General features: G+C 36.9%; 1 protein-coding gene across 8 annotated transcripts in view; it reads left to right on the top strand.

Moving 5' to 3' along the window:
- ITSN1 (intersectin 1) overlaps positions 1-20,824 on the top strand; it is a 236,394-nt gene that overhangs the window by 111,331 nt on the left and 104,239 nt on the right. For all 8 annotated transcript variants that reach the window (XM_035283062.3, XM_035283065.3, XM_035283063.3 and 5 more), the window contains exons 11-16: positions 1,422-1,537; positions 5,151-5,413; positions 7,497-7,646; positions 7,734-7,874; positions 14,443-14,530; positions 14,983-15,122. In XM_035283062.3, coding sequence (XP_035138953.1) covers positions 1,422-1,537; positions 5,151-5,413; positions 7,497-7,646; positions 7,734-7,874; positions 14,443-14,530; positions 14,983-15,122 — 898 coding nt within the window. The remainder of the gene's footprint in view (positions 1-1,421; positions 1,538-5,150; positions 5,414-7,496; positions 7,647-7,733; positions 7,875-14,442; positions 14,531-14,982; positions 15,123-20,824) is intronic.

Here is a 20,824-nt window from a genome sequence, read left to right on the forward strand (position 1 = left end):
ACCAGAAATTTTTGCAACAGATGCCAGCAGTGAAAGAGAAACTGCGTGAGACTATGCATAGAGAATAAACCAAGGAGATCGCACCTGTGAATCATACACATTTAAGTAGTAACAAAAGCTGTTAGCAATGTAGAAATTATAATCAGGAAGGTAATTAAAGAAAATTGTCCTAGACTGAAACACAGTCTCATCAAGATGTCAAGAGAGTCTCCTGAGGTCCAGAATTATGACTGGCATCCCCACTTACAACCATGCATGCACATACACACTGTCCAGGACAGTTCTGTCTCCTGGCTTTGAATGTAAAAACTGAATATGAGATCTTACAAGTATGAAGAAGAATGAAAAAAAAAACAAAGATTAGGATTTCTGTCCTGAGTCCTCAAAGTGCAGGAAAGATTGGGGCAAAATCCTCTTGATTTTAAATTTTTTTTGAGGTGGAGTTTTGCTCTGGTTGCCCAGGCTGGAGTGCATTGGTGCAATCTCTGCTCACCGCAACCTCCACCTCCTGGGTTCAAGCAATTCTCCTGCCCCAGCCTCCTGAGTAGCTTGGATTACAGGCATGGGCCACCACGCCTGGCTAATTTTGTATTTTTAGTAGAGATGGGTTTCTCTGTGTTGGTCAGGCTGGTTTCGAACTCTAGACCTCAGGTGATCTGCTCGCCTTGGCCTCCCAAAATGCTGGGATTACAGGCATGAGCCACTGTGCCTGGCCAAAATCCCCTTTAGATGAAGACAAATAGAGCCATTACTGTCAGCATACACATGGTTCAGGAGCAAGCTGAGGAAACTGTGCCTGTGTAGGAAACAACAGGTAGATGAGGCATTTTACCTGTGAAATCCCACAACTGCAGCATTAGAAGCTGATAATAAATGCATAAAAAGGACTGGGAGACTGTTTAAACACAGCAAAGTAAAAGTGTAAAGTAAAAGAAATTAGTAAATGAAGTGATTTGTTAAGTACAACATTGCATGTGTTTCTTAAGGGATGAAATGGAGAGGGACTGGAAAGGGAAGAGAGATGCTCCCAGTGAGCTGAGCTGCTGTTTCCTTGGAGGAACTTAAGGTCACTTGTGAGGGCACTGGAAACAGCAGCTCCCACTTAGTGCTCACCCTGTCCCAGGCATTGTTCTTACCACTTTATGAGTATTAACTACTTTCATCCTTTGGAATCATCCCAATTTTGGTGGTGATTCTTAAACAAGCTTGGCACTCAAGAGTCTGATGACATTCAAATATTCATTAAAAAGCTCTTTGTAAATAGAGAAGGCAAAATCTTTATCTTTTCCTTACTATAAATAAAGTTTGCTCCATGGTATGGTAAAATTCTTAAAAAATTCTTCTTTATAATATGTCCAACTCCACCCAGACAAAGAAAAATATGAATCCATTTACCTTTTTCTTTTTCCCCACAATTGCAGAAGAGTTCGATCTGGCAGTGGTATATCTGTCGTAAGCTCAACATCCGTAGATCAGAGGCTACCAGAGGAACCAGTTTTAGAAGATGAACAGCAACAATTAGAAAAGAAATTACCTGGTAAGGCAGCCTTTATATTGAGTTAAATCGTTTAGATTAGACTAAATTAGAGATTTCCTATCTCTAAGACAAAGATAGAGGTAAACATAAATTTAGCTTTTGACATTTTTACCTTGTTCCTTAACTGACCTTAGTCAGAGACATTGTTAATTAAGCTTTTGGATTTGGGTCTGGATAGAGAAATAAGAACATTATGCACTCTGCTAATGCACTGTTGTTCTATCTTTTAACTTGAAATCTGATTATAAACTGCTAAATAAAAATTATGTAAGTCATATCCATAGAATATACAGCACCAAAAATTGATGAGTATTAAGGTGATTGCTTAATATCACCAGTGCAGAAATAGAAAGTGAAATCACCTACTGTTATTTTCTCATGTTGTTATAAGAGAATTGGAAACTCCTTAATCATAGGAACCTATTTAAAATTTAATGTGAACCTATTTAATTTAATTTATTTTATTTTTTTGAGATGGAGTCTCACTTTGTTGAGAGTGCAGTGGCACAGTCTAGGCTCACTGCATCCTCCGTCTCCCGTGTTCAAGTGATTCTCCTGCTTCAGCCTCTGGAGTAGTTGGGATTACAGGAATGTGTCACCATCCTGGCTAATTTTTATATTTCTACTAGAGACAGGGTTTCATCATGTTGGCCAGGCTGGTCTCAAACTCCTCACCTCAAGGGATCCACCCACCTCTGCCTCCCAAAGTGCTGGGATTACAGATGAGAGTCATTGCACCTGGCCTGTACCTATTTTAAATAGTCCTCATTTACAAATGATAAATCTGACATACTATTAAAATATTCTAAGGTGGCTAAGAATTATTAATGAGATTATAATGATAACTAAGAAGCAGATGAAATTTATGGAGTGTTTTCATGATAAATACTTTGCCAGTGTCATTTTGCTGCACTTAAGATGATCAGCAGTTAATTGGTCTGGTAAGAACACTTGCTGTCCCAGTTTATTGTCTAAACTAAATTACCTTCTGTTCAATGTTGAAATACTTATTGCACATATTCTATGTGCAAGGCTGCGTGTTGAGCAAAGACTCTACATGTTAATAATACATTGTTCATACTCTCTAGAAACATTAAAATATATTAGAGGATTTAAGACACCCATAGAAGCAATCACTTAAGCAGTACTTGAGTGGGATGAATTCCTGGAGAGTGTTACGGATGCACAACAGACCTCACTTACGGTTGGCTGGTGTAGACTGGGAAAGACATGAGGAATGAAATGTCTGTGGAAGAGGTCACAGTTGAGTTGAGATTTGAAGATGAGTAGGGTCACCACAAGTGGAAGTGAGGAATATTTCAGGTTTTTATAACAATGAGAAGGAAGTCTCAATGGCAGATAGGCCAGGAATGCTTGGAATGCAGAATTTTCTTTTTCTGTTTTTAGTAGACATTCATTTAAAATTTTGAACAGAAAGCAACATTATCAGAGATTTCATTTGTGCATTCATTCTTTCAACAGCCGTTTATTATATGCCTCCTACATACTAGGAATATTGCCAGATGCTGGAATTAAAAAGATGTATAGAGAATTGGAGAGTTTTTAAAATTGAGATGAAATTTACATAATACAAAATGTACAGTTCAGTGGCTGTCTTAGTCTGCTTGGACTGCCATAACAAAATAACATAGACTGGTGGCTTAAACAGTGGGAATTTATCTCTTACCGTTCTGGAGGCTGGAAGTCCAAGATCAAGGTATACACATTTGGTTCCTGGCGAGGGCCTTCTTCCTACATGCAGACAGCAGCTTTCACTTCTTTTGCTTACGAGGCTTTTCCTTGGTTTGTATATGCAGAGAGAGACAGATCTATCTCTCTCTCTCTTTTCTCCCCCCATCTCTGACCCCATCTTTTTATAAGGATATTAATTCATCATAAGGGCCCCCACCCTTACTACTAATCTTAACCCTACAAAGGCTCCATCTCCAAATATCACATTATGGTAATTAGGGCTTCAGTGTATGAATTTTGGTGGAGGGGAAACAAACATTCAGTTCCTTACAATGGCATTTCGTGCACTCACAGGGTCTTGCAACCACAACCTCTATCTTTTCCCAAGATACTTTCCTCACCCCAAAATAAAACTCCATATCCATTGCTCCCCATCCTTCCGTCCCTCCAGCCCCTGGCAACCACCAATCTGCTTTCTGGGATTTACCTATTGTGGATATATTATACAAATGGAAGCATATATGACCTTTTATATCTGACTTCTTTCACTTGGCACAATATTTTTGAGATTCATCTCCTTGCAGCATGTATCATAACATCATCCCTTTCTGTGGTAGAGGGACTTTGAATTTTTTTCTTTTGAGATGGGAGTCTGCTCTTGTCACCCAGACTGGAGTGCAGTGTTATGATCTCAGCTCACCGCAATGTCTGCCTCCTGGGTTCAAGCAATTCTCCTGCCTCAGCCTCCCAAGTAGCTGGGATTACAAGTGCCCAGCTAATTTTTTTTGTATTTTTAGTAGAGACAGGGTTTCACCATGTTGGCCAGGCTGGTATCAAACTCCAGACCTCAAGTGATTTGCTCGACTTGGCCTCCCAAAGTACTAGGATTACAGGTGTGAGCCACAGCACCTGGCCGGGACTTTGAATTTTAAGATATCAGAGTAGAGAATATCGCCTCCTCTGAAATCACCAAAGATGTAAGAAGAGCAAGGAAACCAAAACATACTTGTGCTCTTTGATCTCTAATCATTGACTACAGTACGTGAAGAAAGTCTGTCAAAAGCAGTGAAGTCCAAACAGGAGTGTGGGAAGAAGCCAAAGAAGGATGCTCACAGCTGCAGGTCTCAAGGCAGAGGGAGAGACGATGGTTCCTAGATAGACATGTCCCAGGGCCTGGCATCCTGCACAGGCCAGCAATGAGTGCTCCCCTGACTGGGATTGGTACCAAGGAGGATTGTGTGAGGCCAACATGGAAATGAAATAGACACTGCTGAGGATAGTAATGATGGAATTATAGAAAATGAAGAAATAAAATGGACATAAACAAAGTATTAGAGAAAAAAATGATAGAACTGAGTAATTATTCTAAATTTATAATTGACGTGTCAAAGAAGGAAACTGAATAATGAGTTAAAATTGTTGACTGACTATGATCTCCATAAGGATCAGGGCAAAGCTTGTTCTTCAGTGTGAAAAGCGGAATGCTCACTTTTTGCTCTGCTTTGAGAAATCTTGTTAGATTAGAGGACTCATTGGCACAGTTATAAGGCAACGGGAAGGAGAGAGAGAGGCAGAGACTCATGGTCCAAAAGAGTGGGGGTTAATTGCTAGGGCAAGCTCATGGGAAGAAGGGAGAGGATGGAGTAACAGGGAAAGAAAGGAGTCTGGGTGATGATATAGAAGGTGATGATGCTAGATAAGGATCTTTTACAAACAGTGTTTGGCGTGGAGGAGAGAGGATATAAGCAGAGAGGTTGTGCAAAGGGCATTTTCGTTGTGCTCATTAACAAGGGCACAGAAGCTTAGGGAGTTCTGGGCCTGGTTTTGTTCTACAGGTTTCAAAAACACTAGTGAGTTTTCCTTTGAAAAGAGTGTGTTGAAAATCATGAGTTTTCATAGTTGCTGTGTTCCTTGTCTGAAGTAACGTTTGAAGATAAGAAGCGGGAGAACTTTGAACGTGGCAACCTGGAACTGGAGAAACGAAGACAAGCTCTCCTGGAGCAGCAGCGCAAAGAGCAGGAGCGCCTGGCTCAGCTGGAGCGGGCAGAGCAGGAGAGGAAAGAACGTGAGCGCCAGGAGCAAGAGCGCAAAAGACAACTGGAGCTGGAGAAGCAACTGGAAAAGCAGCGGGAGCTAGAAAGGCAGAGAGAAGAGGAGAGGAGGAAGGAAATTGAGAGGCGAGAGGTAAGCAGGCCAGAGTGGAGCCACCCCAAGTTAGTGTGTGATCATCCCCTTTCAGAATTATCCAAGTGATCTATTCATGCCATCTTTGTCTTTCTTTTTATAATGCAGTGGTTTTAGTATATTCCCAAAGTTATGCAACCATTGTCCTGGTCTAATTCCAGAACATTTTCATCACCCCAGCTCTTACCCATTAAGCAGCTAGACCCATTTCTTTCTCCCTCCAGCTCCTATCACTAATTTACTTTCTATCTCTCTAGATTTACCTATTCAGGACATTTTTTTTTAATAAAAGGAATCATCAATATATGGTCTTTTGCTTCTGACTTTCACTTAGCATAATGTTTTCAAGGTTCATCTACATTGTAAAATGAATCAGTCCTTTATTCCTGTTTATGACTGAGTAATATTTCATTATATGGATATACCATTTAATTCATGTGTTTTAATTCATCACTTGATGGTCGTTGTGGCTATTACAAACAATGCTGTTATGAACATTAATGTACCAGTTTTTGATGATACAGTTTTGTAATAAACCACTGATAACGGTGTTTTTCTGGACTGTTTTCTCTGTATAAATCTATATAAAAATATAAATGTTTTTATGGTGGAGAGCGTAAGGATTGTGTGTATACATATATATATTTTGAGACAGAGTCTTGTGCTTTCGCCCAGGCTGGAGTGCAGTGGCACAATATCAGCTCACTGCAGCCTCCACCTCCTGGTTCAAGCGATTCTCCTACCTCAGCCTCCCAAGTAGCTGGGATTACAGGCGCACGCCACCACACCCAGCTAATTTTTTTTTTTTGGTATTTTTAGTAGAGATGGGGTTCCACCATGTTGACCAGGCTGGGCTCCTGACCTTGTGATCTGCCCACCTTGGCCTTCCAAAGTCCTGGATTACAGGCATGAGCCACCGTGCCCAGCCAGGTTGTATAATTTTTTAAACACCACTGTAATTGTGTCATACCAATTACATTGTTCGGCAACCTTCTTTTTAAACTCTTTTAAAAATATTTCTGGGACATCCTATATTCTATGGAAGGCTTCATAAATTTAGCCCCATACCTGGAAAGGGGCTGAGCCAATCTTATCTCTCTTTCCAGTTTATTATGTTACTGCAGAAGCAACACATGGTTCTCTCATGTGAATGAAATATAAAAATGAGGAATTTTTCATTATAAAAAAAATAGCCTGAGTACCATGCCTCAAGCCTGTAATTCCAGCACTTTGGGAGAATAAGGAGGAAAGATCACTTGAGGCCAGGAGTTGGAAGCCGGTGCGTTCTAGGCTGGGTAATGGAGCAAGACCCTGTCTCAAAAGAAAGAAAACTTTTAGCCATAACTCCCTTTTGTTCAGACAGATAGTAACAAAATTTTAATTTTCAGAATGGACAAGCAAAGACAGGCAAACATTACTTTAACGTACAAAAAAAAGATATTCTAGAGTATTTATTCAAAATTATTAATAGACATTTACCAGGTGTACATTGCCAGGTGTAGTTGGAAGACCCATGAGTCAGAGGCAATTCTGATAAACTGTCAGGTGCTCTGATATGTACTCTACCTAACAGTCCTCAGAGCCGGTGTTGGAGAGGGCTAAAGCTTTTGTGGTAAAAAGGAAATGAATGATTAGGAAGGGGGGAGTCACAAACTTTAAAATGAATTAAATAATAATTTCTCCTTTGGTGGAATAAAATCAAGTTTTGTTTGTTTTTGTTCAGGTGTGTTTTAGTTTGATTCTACTAGGTGAAATTTTCCTTCTCAGTGTGTCAGTAAATAAGGAGAACTTTTAGTTAGCACATCAAGCATTCTTGAAGACATAAAGAATGGAATTCTAATGGAAAAATGATTCTGTCAGTTCTCTTCTTACATAAATAGAATAGCTAGTTCTATATATTCCCTTTATTTCCATAGAAGGAATACTGCATTTTTATAAATTATTTTTGGCTTTGTAATGTGATTTCTTACAATGTTTAACATTTCATCCCTAAAAGGACTTACTAGATGCTGCTTTTCTGAAGAGACATTGTGTAATGTAAGAACTGAAAAATTAATAATTTGTCTCTTTGTAAATGTCACAGGCTGCAAAACGGGAACTTGAAAGGCAACGACAACTTGAGTGGGAACGGAATCGAAGGCAAGAACTACTAAATCAAAGAAACAAAGAACAAGAGGACATAGTTGTACTGAAAGCAAAGAAAAAGACTTTGGAATTTGAACTAGAAGCTCTAGTGAGTGAAGTTTGGTTGTACTTTGGAAATATACTAAGATAGAACCATTAAAAACTGATAATTTTTATTATCTTTCATTTGTTAAAGAATGATAAAAAGCATCAACTAGAAGGGAAACTTCAAGATATCAGATGTCGATTGACCGCCCAGAGGCAAGAAATTGAGAGCACAAACAAATCTAGAGAGTTGAGAATTGCTGAAATCACCCATCTACAGCAACAACTACAGGTGAGGAAATAGGCCTCTTTTTAAAAGCTATTAAACTGGCATATTTTCTCTAACTCATTTCATGTACTTATTCAGTAAACATTAAGCAACTATCTTGTACTAGGCACTGGGAAGCAAAAATGAGGTAGACAGGATCCTTGTGTGAAATGTAGTCTGTGAAAGAGACAAACTCAGCAAAGGTTTACTGAGCACTGCTGCTTGCAGCTTCTGAGGCTATCGCAGTGAACAGCAGGGACAGACACTCTGCCTTCTGGGAGCTTTCCTTCTGTTTGCGGGAGAAACAGAGACTAACAAAACAAAGCATGCACTGTATTAGAAGATGAAAAGTGCTACGGAGAGTGAGTAGGGAAGGGAATAGAGTCCTGGGGATACAAAAGGTTGTAATTTTAACTAAGGTAGTCAAGACAGATCTTTCTGGATGGTGACATTTGAGCAGAGACTTGAAATTAATGATAGACTAAGCCATGAGGGTAACTGGCAGAGCAAGATCTAGGCAGGGAAATAGGAGTGCCAAAGTCCTGAGGCTATCGCAGGACTCTTGAGATGCCAGGATACTACTTACTAGAGCAGGTTGGAGCTGGATCACACAGAACCTGTAGTCCACCAACAGGACTTTGGCTTTACTGTGATAATTACAATAAATAAGTACACTTAAGTATTTTAGGGGGGTCAAATGAGAGCTATATGTATAATAAATAGTTGGAGACTCACAGAGTACTATTAGTAGTTCTGTCTAAATTTTGAAGCCTATCCAAAGTTGTTATAATATCACTTGGTTTGGTATCAAGTGCTGAACTATAGGGGCATCAAATTCATGTAAATATGTCTTCAGATTATCATATTTGTTTGTGACCTTTTTATGTCAGGCTTCTTTTTCTCAGCATGATGTTTTTGAGATGTGTCCATGTTTTTGAGTGAATGACTCCTTTGTTTCTTTTCATCACTGAATAGTATTTCCTTATATGTCCATTCACCTATCGGTTGATATTCAGGTTTTTTCCAGTGTGGAACTTTCATGAATAAAACTGCAGTGAGCATTTATGTACAAGTCTTTATGTGGAAATGGTTTATTTCTCTTGGGTAAACTTTTAGGAGCGGAACTACTGTGTCATATAAGTGTATACTTAACCCCATAAGGAACTGTCAAGCTGGGTGCAGTGGCTCACACCTGTAATCCTCATACTTTGAGAGGCCGAGGTAGGAGGATCACTTGAGTGCATGAGTTTGAAACCAGCCTGGGCAACATAGTGAGACCCCATTTCTAAAAAAAAAAAATTAAAAATTAGCTGGCATGGGGGCATTCACCTGTAATACCAGCTACTCAGGCAGCAGGAGAACCACTTGAGCCTAGGAGATCGAAGCTGCCGTGAGCTGTGATTGAGCCACTGGCAACCTGGGCCACAGAACAAGACCCTGTCCAAAAAAAAAAGAAAGAGAGGGAGGGAGGGGGAGACAGAGAGAGAAGAGAGAAAAAAGAAAAGAAAGAATGCTGTCGAACTGTTTGCAATGAGTTTATACCATTTTACATTCTGATAATTAATTTTTATTTTCCTGAAGGCTAATGATGTTGGGCATTATCTTACATGTTTATTGGCGAGTATCTTTTACTGTATACATATCTTTGTTGAAGTGTCTGAACAAATCTTTTGCCCATTTTTTATTGGGCTGTATGTCTAATTATTTACTTATAAAAGTTATTTTATATTCTTAAGTCATTTGTCAGGTACATATTTTGCAAATATTTTCTCCCAATCTGTGGCTTAAGTTTAATTTTTGTAATGGTATTTTTAAAAGGGCAGAAGTTTTAAATTTTGATAAACTCAGTTTACCATTTTTTTTCTTTTGGTGTTTATGCTTTTTATGTTCTATGAGAAATCTTTGACTACCCCGTGATTGCAAATATTTTATTTTCTTCCAGAAGTTTTTACGTTTTTTATTTAAAAATAAGTTTTATAAATTTTGTCTTTTAAGTTTCATAGTTATATCTTATGTTTAGGTGTATGAGCCATTTCAAGTTGATTTTTGCATGTAGTATAAGGTAATGGTTGAGGTTTTTTGTTTTTTTTTTTTTAACATACTGTTACTGAGTTGTTCTAGCACCGTTTATTAAAAACACTGGCATTTCTCCCATTGAGTTACCTTGGTAGCTTGTTGAAAATCAGTTGAACATATTTGTAATGGTCTATTCTGGACTCTGTTCTGTTCTTTTGAGCTATCTGTCCTTTACCAGTCTCTCACTCTGTTGATACCTAATGGTTGAAGTCAAGTGATATGAATTCTCTGTTACTCTTCTTCTTTTTCAGAATTATTTTCAGTTAGTTATTCTAGATCTTTAACATCTCCATATAAGTTCTAGAATCAGCTTATCAGTTTTTACGAAAATGCTTGGGATTTTGTTAGAATTCCATTGAATTTATAAATCAATTTGGGAAGATCTGACATCTTAGCAATAGTAAATCTATGGCATAAATCTCTATTTAGGTTGTTATAAATTTCTCTCAGCAATGTTTTGTAGTTCAGTGTCCAAGTCTTATAGATACTTTGTGACGTTTATCCCTAAGTATTTTGTGGCTTTTGATGCTATTATAGATTGCTTATTTTTATTTTCGTTTTCAGTTGTTCAGTGCCAGTAAATGGAAATAGAGTTTATTGTTGTATATTGACCCTCTATCTGTGATTGCTTCACTTTCCTTCTGTGCCTTTGTTCACCAGAACCTCCCACACTGGATTTTTTTACATACTGATACTCAGTTGCTCTAGCACCATTTATTAGAAACACTGGCTTTTCTCCCATTGAGTTACCTTGGTAGTTTGTTGAAAATCAGTTGAACATATTTGTTCAGTTGTCAGTTGAACTTCTCTCAAGTGGGGAGAGCCTTGTTCCTCCTCTGAAGGAAAGCCATCTCACCAGTGAGTACAGTTTTAACCAGGGTTCTTGTAAATACCTTTTATCAGGTTGATAGACTTCCCTTTTTGCTGAGGGTTTTTATGATGAATGGGTATTGAATTAGATCATGTTTTTTCCTGCACCTGTTGCGATAAGTATGTGTTTTTTCTTTCTTATTTTGTTTACACATGATTTACATGGATTGCAATTTGAATGTTAAATCAGCCTTCCATTCTTGGGATAAACTACACTTGGTCATGCTGTATTACCCTTTATTAAAATATTTTACTACATTCCATTTTCTATTATGTTATTAAGGATATTTTTATTTGAATTCAATAGAGATAATGTTTTTTTGTTTTCTTGTAATATCCTTGTTTAGTTTTGATATCAGGGTAATGCCGGCTTCAGAAAATGAGTTGGAAAGTATTCCTTCCTCCTCTATTTTCTAAAAATTTTTGTGTTGAATTAGCATTTCTTCTTAAATTTTGGTGGCATTCACCAGTGAAGCCTTCTGGGCCTATAGCTTTCTTTGTGGTAAGACTTAATTATAAAATTTATTCAGTAGTCTAGATGTTGCTGTGAAGAAAAAAGAAAAAACAATTATTCAGTAGGTATAGGACTATTCTGATTTTCTTCTTCTCTTTGAATCTGTCTCTTTTTTTTTTTTTTTTTTGAGAGATGCAGTCTCGCTCTGTTGCCAGGCTGGAGTGCAGTGGCGCAATCTTGGCTCACTGCAACCTCCGCCTCTTGGGTTCAGGCAATTCTCCTGCCTCAGCCTCCCGAGTAGCTGGGACTGCAGGCGCACGCCACCATGCCCAGCTAATTTTTGTATTTTTTTGGTAGAGATGGGGTTTCGCCACGTTGACCAGGATGGTCTCAATCTCTTGACCTTGTTATCCGCCTGCCTTGGCCTCCCAAAGTGCTGGGATTACAGGTGTGAGCCACTGCGCCTGGCTGAATCTGTTTTGATTATTTGTATCTGTCAATGAATTTGTTTATATCATCTAAATTATTAAATTTATATGTATAACGTTCTCTTATTCTGTGCAAGTCTGAGGTATCTGTAGTGATGCCCCTTCTTTCATTCCCAATATTGGTAATTTGTGCCATCTCACTCTGTCTCCGTGCTTCCTTCCTCTTCCTCTTCCTCTTCCTTTCTCCCCACAACCCCTAATTCTCTCCTTTCTCCTATTCTCTCTCTCCTCCTCCTTCTTTTCTTGATCAGTCTACCTGGAGTTTGATTTTTAGAAAATAAGTTACTGGCTTTATTATTTTTTTTTAAATAAGCTCTTAGCTTTATGGATTTTTTTCTGTGGTATGTCTGTTTTCTGTTTTATTTATTTATGTTCTTTGTCTCTTGTTTCTTCCATTTACTTATTTGGGGTTTAATTTTCTTTTCTCAAGCTTCCTAAGAAGGAAGTTTAGATAATTGATTTTGGACCTTTCTTCATTTTTGATACAAACATTTTAAGCTTTACATTTCCTTCTGAATACTGGCATTGCCATTTCCCACCAATTTTTAATATGTTGCATTTTCATATTTATTCAGTTCAAAATCTTTAAAAAATTTTTTTTGTAATTTCTCCTAATTCTTTCACATTAATTGAGATTTATGGCTCAGCATATGATCTTTCTTGGGGAATATTCTGTGGGCACTTGAAAAACATATGTACTCTGTTGTAATTAGGTAGAGTTTCCCCCAAGTGGCAGATCAAGTTGATTCATGGTGGTCTTCAAGTCTCCTCTGTCTTGACTGATTTTGTGACTACTTTTGTTAGTTACTGAGAGTAGTAGAACGTTGAAATTCTGGTCATTGTGGATTTGTGTATTTTCCTTTTATTTTAGTTCAGTTATTATTTCATGTACTTTAACGTCCTAAGAAAGTCCTTATAAAGTTGAAATTTGAGTTTTGTAAAGTAAAAAGTACCAGAAGTTGATTACTGGAAATTGTTTTAACATATTACAAAATGCATGCACCTTTTTGAATTATGTTTTTCTCTTCTCTTCTCTTCTTCCTTCCTTTCTTCCTTCTGTCCGTCCTTCTTTCTTTTTTTTTTTGAGGCAAAGTCTCAATCTGTTGCCTAGGCTGGAGTGCAGTGGTACGATCTCGGCTCACTGCAACCTCCGCCTCCCAAGTTCACGTTATTCTCCTGCCTCAGCCTCCTGAGTAGCTGGGATTACAGGCAAGTGCCACCACACCTGGCTAATTTTGTATTTTTTATAGAGATGGGCTTTCACCATGTTGACCAGGCTGGTCTTGAACTCCTGACCTCACGTGATCTGCCCACCTCGGCCTAAGTATATTTTTCTATGTGTTAACACTCTTTATGTGTCTTTTGTTAACACTTGAGGTAAAGTTTCATAAAATGCTTTCCTGGAAAATTTAAGGGTGAAGGCCATGGTTTATCTAAATATTATCACCTACCTAATACTATGTGACCAAGTACAAGTTTTATTATTTAAGATTGATGTTTAGAATGTTTGCTTATTGATAACATAATAAAAATCAGGGTTTCCAAAAACATAGTGAAGTGAAAGATAAAGCATTCTCTGAAGAAAGAAAGGTACATAGTAGGTAATGAGGTATTGGTTCCCTTTCTGTACAGGGATTAGCAGTTACTTGCTTTGGAGATAAGTCAGATCTGATTTTGTGTATTCTGTTTTGTCACAATTTTTTTTTCTGGTATGGATTATTCATAGAAGATGCTTCTAAATTCTTGATATTGAGTTAACTCTTTCTACCATTTACATTACATGCATTACAGCGATGTATTCCACATAAGCCAGTCTGTATCTAAAGGCGGTTATTCCAAAAGAGACTGGTTTTAGCTTCTGATAAAAAAAATTTAATTAAGACATTTTTAGTTTTTCAAACAAAAAGTCAATACATAGAGCTCATTTTTTATCAAGGTAAAAATAAAAGTCAGATATTCTTTATTATAGCTACCATTTTACTGAAATGTATGGAAACTCTACAAGATATTTGTGGCTAAATTTAAGCAAATACTGTGCTTGGCAAGTTAACCTAAAAAATTCCAAACAGGCTGTGCAGTGCGGCTTAACATTTTTCTTGTGTCAGTTAAAAAGTAGCTGCTTCAAAACTTTTGTGTACCTGTTTAAAATTCCATCCAGTGTGGTGGAAAAATATGTACAGCAGCTAAGATTCTAGTTGTTAAAAATCTTTTATTTCTTTCCAACTTCATGTATACGATAAACCTAAGTTCAGCCTTAGTAAGTATCCAAGTTCAGAACAGAGTAGTAGGATAACTCATATTTAAACCACTGAGTTTGTTATTTAAACCACTGAGTTCGTTTACAAACAGTAGGATCACTGCATTTGCATTTGATCCCAGTGCTATTGGAAGCTCATTACTTGAATTTATCTATGTGGAGTAGTACCTAATGTACATTTTTTAAAGCTCATAAATATCTAATAAGCCAACAAAAATATAAGAAATATCAGGGAAGCCATAACTATCTTAACTTTATTTTAGGGAAATGCATTTGGCAAACAATGTAGGAGCCACACCTAACTAACAATTAAACACAGCTTTACCATACAGGATTTGGGATGAGTGTTTGAGGACTGTGAAAACTGACTTGAGCTCTGCCTGGATCTTAACGTAGACACAGTAGCCTTCCCTGTCGTTCATTACTGTTGTCCTCCTTCCCTCCCAGGAATCTCAGCAAATGCTTGGAAGACTAATTCCAGAAAAACAGATACTCAATGACCAGTTAAAACAAGTTCAGCAGAACAGTTTGCACAGTAGGTGTTTTGTTTTTAAAGCTGACCTTTTCTTTTTCTTTTCCCTTTTTTTTTTTTTTTTTGAGACGAAGTCTTGCTCTGTCGCCCAGGCTGGAGTGCAGTGGCATGACCTCGGCTTACTATAACCTCTCCCTCCTTGGTTCAAGATTCTCCTGCCTCAGCCTCAAAGTAGCTGGGGCTACAGGTGTGTGCCACCACACTCAGCTAATTTTTATATTTTTAGTAGAGATAGAGTTTCACTATGTTGGCCAGGCTGGTCTCGAACTCCTGACCTCTGGTGATCCTCCCACTTCAGCCTCCCAAAGTGCTGGGATTATAGGTGTAGGCCACTGCGCCTAGCCTTTTTTTTTTAAACAGCAAGAATTTCCTTAAGTGAAATGAGAATGTTAAAAAAAAATTTTCCTCACTGCAAATTAAAGTTTTCTTATCTTTGCAATGTTTTTATAAAATAGGAGATTCACTTGTTACACTTAAAAGAGCCTTAGAAGCAAAAGAAATAGCTCGACAGCAGCTACGAGACCAACTGGATGAAGTGGAGAAAGAAACTAGATCAAAACTACAGGAGATTGATATTTTCAATAATCAGCTGAAGGTAACTGTTCTATGTGTGTCTGCATGTATGTCTTACCCTTTATTTTTTTTAACTGTCCAAATGATTAGCTGCTATTTCATTCCAGGCAGAAAAATTTATTATGCCATTGTGAAAGCCTTCACATTTATAGATGAACATTATACAATCTAAATTGCACTCTTCTTCTTGAAAATGTAAAAATGAATTTGGCATCTATAAATTAGGGCTGAGTGAGTGGCCCCAGCATGACATGTGTTTTAACCTGAATCATATTTTGACACATCTGCATTCTTTTGTCTGTTTATAATCACATCAAGTTGATTCCAAACGCTTTATCTTTCACGTTCTTTGAATACTACTAAAAGGAATTGTTTTCTTTTTTAAAACTAAGAATTTTTCTGCCACTTCTTATCTTCAACATTGTGCTTAAATGTAGATCTTTATTTTGTTACCTCGCATTTTTTAAATCTTACTGTTTTAGTGGAGTAATTGCTTTTGTCTCCGTGGCAGAAGTGGTGTATGGTTTTGTCACATTTGCACAGTAAAATTGGGAAAAATGCCAAAATTCTGAGGAAATGTAAAATGGTTAGTTAGATCATAGCCTCTTTCAGATTTGGTGTTTCTGATTTAACTTTACAACTGTATCATCTTAAGAATGTTAATTCTTATAATAAAATCAGAACACAAACAGTTCATTTCTTATAAACAATTATATACTACTTTAGATGTATATAGATATTAGCATTTTTATTAATTATATTCTTAAAAGAAATTGGATGTTATACTTTTTTCCCCTCAAAATATTTGTTTCCTTTCCTAACTTAATATTCTTTATACTTGACTCTGTCCAATTCAGCTTTTGGCAGTAGGAAGAAGTAAAACTCCTGTTCTTTGATTCTAAAAACAAAATTAAAAATTAGAAAGCATATTTGAAACTTTTATAATAGTTGATCTTTGGATTGAGATTCTAGGCCAAATTGTCCAGACATCTGAGTTTGGGGTATTTGTGCTGTTCTTTCAGAATATTAGGTAATGATCTTTTCTTAATTCTACAATTCCAAGAGATAGCTCTTAAGGGGAAATATTATTTGAGCCAGCTTAGTGTTTTTCTTCACTTTGCATTCATGCTTACACAGTGTGTGTATGTATGTACACTATATATGTTCTATATTCATGCATAAATGATTATGTGGTACGTCAGTATTAGAAGTATAGCTGGAAGTTAACCATTTCAAGAATAAGTACAATTAAAAACAAACCAAAAAAAAGAATAAGTACAATTAAAATGCTCACATTAACTTTTGTTGTCACTTGTCTCTTTTATAAGCAAAAAGAAAAATAGCACTGTTGCAAAGCCTACAGTGCTTTTTAATAATCTCTTGGAATATAAACTGTTAAGTATTAAGCTATCTTCTGCCAGTACTACTTCTGGCAGTAGTCCAGATTTGTGCCTTCACGTTAAGATTTTTTTTTTTTTTTAGAAATTTGACTCCCCAGAACAAGGTTCAGGTATTAGAAAAGGATACTCTAGTGAGAGACTTTTGATAAATGTCTAGATCTGTAGATTAAATAATTTTGGTGATTGAATTGCTATTGTCATTACTAAAGAGAACACCCTTAATGTGCACTGAGTCACTCCTACTGTGTTTAATCGGCTATATGGCTGCTTTCAGGGTCACAGAGTTTCTTAAATAAAGGCTAATTTTAGCCTACTTTTTCACTAGCCTTTTTCCAAATATACTTATTTTTAAATAAGAATATTTCTCCTGTTTTTTAATTTTAATTTTGACTTTCTCTTATTAGCTTTAAATTTAAATTAATACGAGTTTTAAAATCACAGGTCAGGCCAAGTGCAGTGGCACGTGCCTGTAGCCCTAGCACTTTGAGAGGCAGGTGAATCACTTGAACTCAGGAATTCGAGACCAGCCTAGGCAAAATGGTGAAACCCTGTCTCTACCAAAAAAAAAAAAAAAAAAATTTAGTCGGGTATGGTTGTGTATACCTGTAGTCCCAGTGATCTGGGAAGCTGAGGTGGGAGAATCACTTGAATCCAGGAGGTCAAGGCTGCAGTGAGCCATGATTGTGCCACTGCATTCCAGCCTGGGCAACAGAGTGGCACCCTGTCTCAAAAAAAAAAAAAAAAAAATACTCACACACACACACAACAAATCACAGGCCAGTATAACTGTATTGTTTTGTTATTTAACATGCATTCGGAGGACTTAGTGAATATGTTGTGTTATGGTTATTTCTACTATTCCTCTCAAACCTGGTAAAGCCAAAACAGTTAAATTGGAGAATCAAAGGTCTTAGAATTTGATTGCAACATCTCAGAGATGGATTTATCATTTAGTGTCTTAATTGTCACTTGCCCACTTTTCTTTGTTGTAGCCACACTGGAAAATGAAGTACCTTTTTTCTGACTTTAGAGCATGTGTCTATTAGCAACTGTGCTTTCTTGGATGAGGAGCTAGAGCAGGAAGAGCAGCCTCTTGACGCTTGGGATTTCTTCAGTGCACCTCTTGATCAGCAGTGCCTGTAGAGCATCGACAGTAATGATGCAAAAATTACTCTACTTTCTGGGATGTGTCATTTCACACAACTAACCTGATGGTGTGAATTTTCTGTATCCTAAACCTTCGTTTCCCTAAAGGAAGCCATCTGGAGAGTACAGAAAAGAAATTAGGGCTTCATGTTCTTTTGTATTTCATGCTCATGTAGATTGTTCACCTGAAAGAAGGAAATGCAATTCCCTCATTATAGATTAGTAACACTGTAGAAGTACCTTATAGAGTACAGAATTTTTAATTTAGTTGATCGGATACTAAATGTCTGGCTCCACAGATGAGGATAACATTTAGCAAAAACTGATTCTCATTATTTTGAGTAAATTGCAAAAAGTCATCCACTTACTTTGATGGTAATACAGGGAATAATCGTACTCTGATTCAACCCAGATCTGAGTTACAAGACAGTGATTAGGAAGTATAGGAAGCGTATTTAGTGGAAAAACTGAATACGATTATGCTTTCCTTTTCTTTTAACAATCTGATTTAGTTCTTTCTTCCAGAATGTCTTGCTCAGATTAGTTTGTCTTTTGTGGGTTTCTCCCCATTTCTTCAGTTCAGGAAGAATTAAATTCCTTGCTTCCCTATCCAAAATCTGATAAGCAAGGATAGAAATTCTCAAGGCAAGAGGAAAAAGTTAATGGTAGTCAGGTTAACAGGTATTTGTTTCATACAGGAAGCAACCTGTTGAAAGCATAAAGCATGCTTGTAATTGTGGTCTTCTGTTAAATGGCTCCACATTCAAAGTCATGGATATTTAAGTTTCTACCTAATCCATGGAAGTTGAAGGCTCATTTTTGTTTTCAGAAAGGCTTTTTTTCCATGCATTTTAATAGATATTTACCTGGTAGGTGTCACATTTATATATTCCAAAAAAGATCTTAAGATGTAAATATCTTTCTATTTACCACCCCAAACCAATAATTACTTGAGGAAGGAAACAGGAATCTTATTGTAGTAAGTAAACTTTGCTTTTGGGTTTGAAATAAGTCTGTAAAAACAAGGAGTGTGGGAGAAGAGGAGAAACGATAGCACCCTGAGATGCTGAAGCTCTTGTGCCACCAATTCCCCAAGTGGTAGCCTTTGTACTTAGACTGCCCTTGATATGCATGATAAATTTTAGGGTTTTGATGATCAAATGAAATACTTAACCAGTGAATTAACCAGGAATAATAAGAATTAATTTTATTAGTGATTATTGCTAGCATGAATTAGTATGTCTTAAAATAGTTTTAATTCAGTGGATAAAATTTACCATAGATTTCTGCTTTTAAAATGTGTTCTATATATAACAAATATCTTATTAAGAAATAAGTAGTCTTCTCAAATCCATGTTCTAGAAACATCAATTTAAAATTATTATCTATGACATTTTCTTTTAATTCAGTTTACAAATAAAACTCCCAACTTTTTTGGAGACTCTATGTACCAAAAGGCTAGTTGTTTTTCTTACACACAGTGCCTACCTATAGGTATAAAATTGTGATTCAAACAAGTGTCAAATAACATTACTGCCAGGACTTTTTGGACAGTAGCACCTGATTTTACCTTGACCGTAGCAATGCCAGTAGTTACTGTAGCAGTTTTCCTTGGCACTGATGGCCTAATGTGTGCCATCAGTATTTTAATGTCTTACTTCTAACATGGAGCAGCAGTACAGAGTACAGCTTGTAGTTTTCCAGGCTCCTTTAAGAGGTCAAATAAAGAGAATCTAACACCCAGATTTTATGTTTTATGTTGAAAAGTTGAGTACTTGTTGGTTCCTGTCTAGTCAGTGTGTACTGGACAAGTCCTAATGTGAATGGCTGTTTACATTTGAGCATTTCTTTCTTCCAGTCAGTGGCAATGGAGGAGGCAGTGTTGCAGTGCCTGGCAGTTCTCCTGGGCTGCGTCATCCACTTAGACTTCTTTCTAAAGGTCTCTATGCCCTACTCAGGCAATGCACATCTTTCTCAGACTAAGAATGATGAACCATCTCCAGCTCTGTGCTTCAGTTTCCCCTGCACAGATGAGTGCTCAGTGTCTTAAGATAGCATTTACCATGAAGTACTAAGCCTTCTTTGTAAACATTAATGATTAGTTATTATTAATCATAGAGTATGATTGATTCTTTCCTGTTGACAAGTTGTGTGTGTGTATGGTGGTGTAAACTGAATTACAAGCTGGACAAGGTACTGTGTACTGTAGTCTTGTTTTTTTAACAAGCATTTTAGATCATTGAATTTGCTTCTTATCTGCAAACGTGAAAGTGCTCAGTTATTTTTTGGGTCATGTGCATATTTCCATCATGGGGGACATACTGTGGTCAGTATAGTATTCCAATGTGTATAATACTTTATATCTTAGAAAATTTGAGTATTTAAGACTAATTCACAAGTAAGATTTATATTTCTTAGTATACTTGGGAAATTCAGGCTTCTTAAATTAGACACAAGGGGCTTTTAGAAATATAAATTCTCCCCATAATGCTACCTGTTCTAAAAATGGCTCCTAAGAACTGAATTGATGTTGAAATGAGAAGGCCAGTTGTAGTAAATGAGGTTGTTTGCTTAACTAAAGCCTTTATACTCTTGGTTTCAGACACTTGCTTTCATGGGAGGCTCATTCATTATGAAGGCAGTGAAAGGCAAAATGTTTAGCAACCAGGGGAAAAAGGAAAAGAGCTGGAGAAAGAACTGCAGAACTGAGTAAGAAGTCAGTAAAAATAATGCTTGTGAAGGGAAATAATGAAGGAAGAAGAAACACTTAGAAAGGGGAGGCACAGAGACAGCAAGATAAATCAGTATGGACTCAGATAGCAATGTTGCTTTCTCATAATTGGTAGAGTAATGTTTGCTTCTTTCATTTTGTTCAAGCTAAAATTTTATTTTTACCTGTATGATCCTTTGGAAAAGACCTCTTCTATCTAGAAGTAATAAAATCCTCTAACTCTCATTCTGTCATATTCTGTGCCATACCAGTAGGCTGCTTGACTGAGGTTTTTAGTTATAGTGTTGGGTTTTCTTCTTTTTGAAGTTGTAAAAATTTAATAAAAGGTGATTTAGGAAAGGGTTAAGAAGAACCCTTTCTTCTGAAAAAATGCTTCTCTCAATGGAATGTTGCTTGTGACTAAAGCAGACACTTTGAGGGAAATTGAGATTTTCAGGACAAACTGTA

This window comes from Callithrix jacchus, chromosome 21 (genome assembly GCF_049354715.1).
Source record: "Callithrix jacchus isolate 240 chromosome 21, calJac240_pri, whole genome shotgun sequence".
Classification (NCBI taxonomy): domain Eukaryota; kingdom Metazoa; phylum Chordata; class Mammalia; order Primates; family Cebidae; genus Callithrix; species Callithrix jacchus.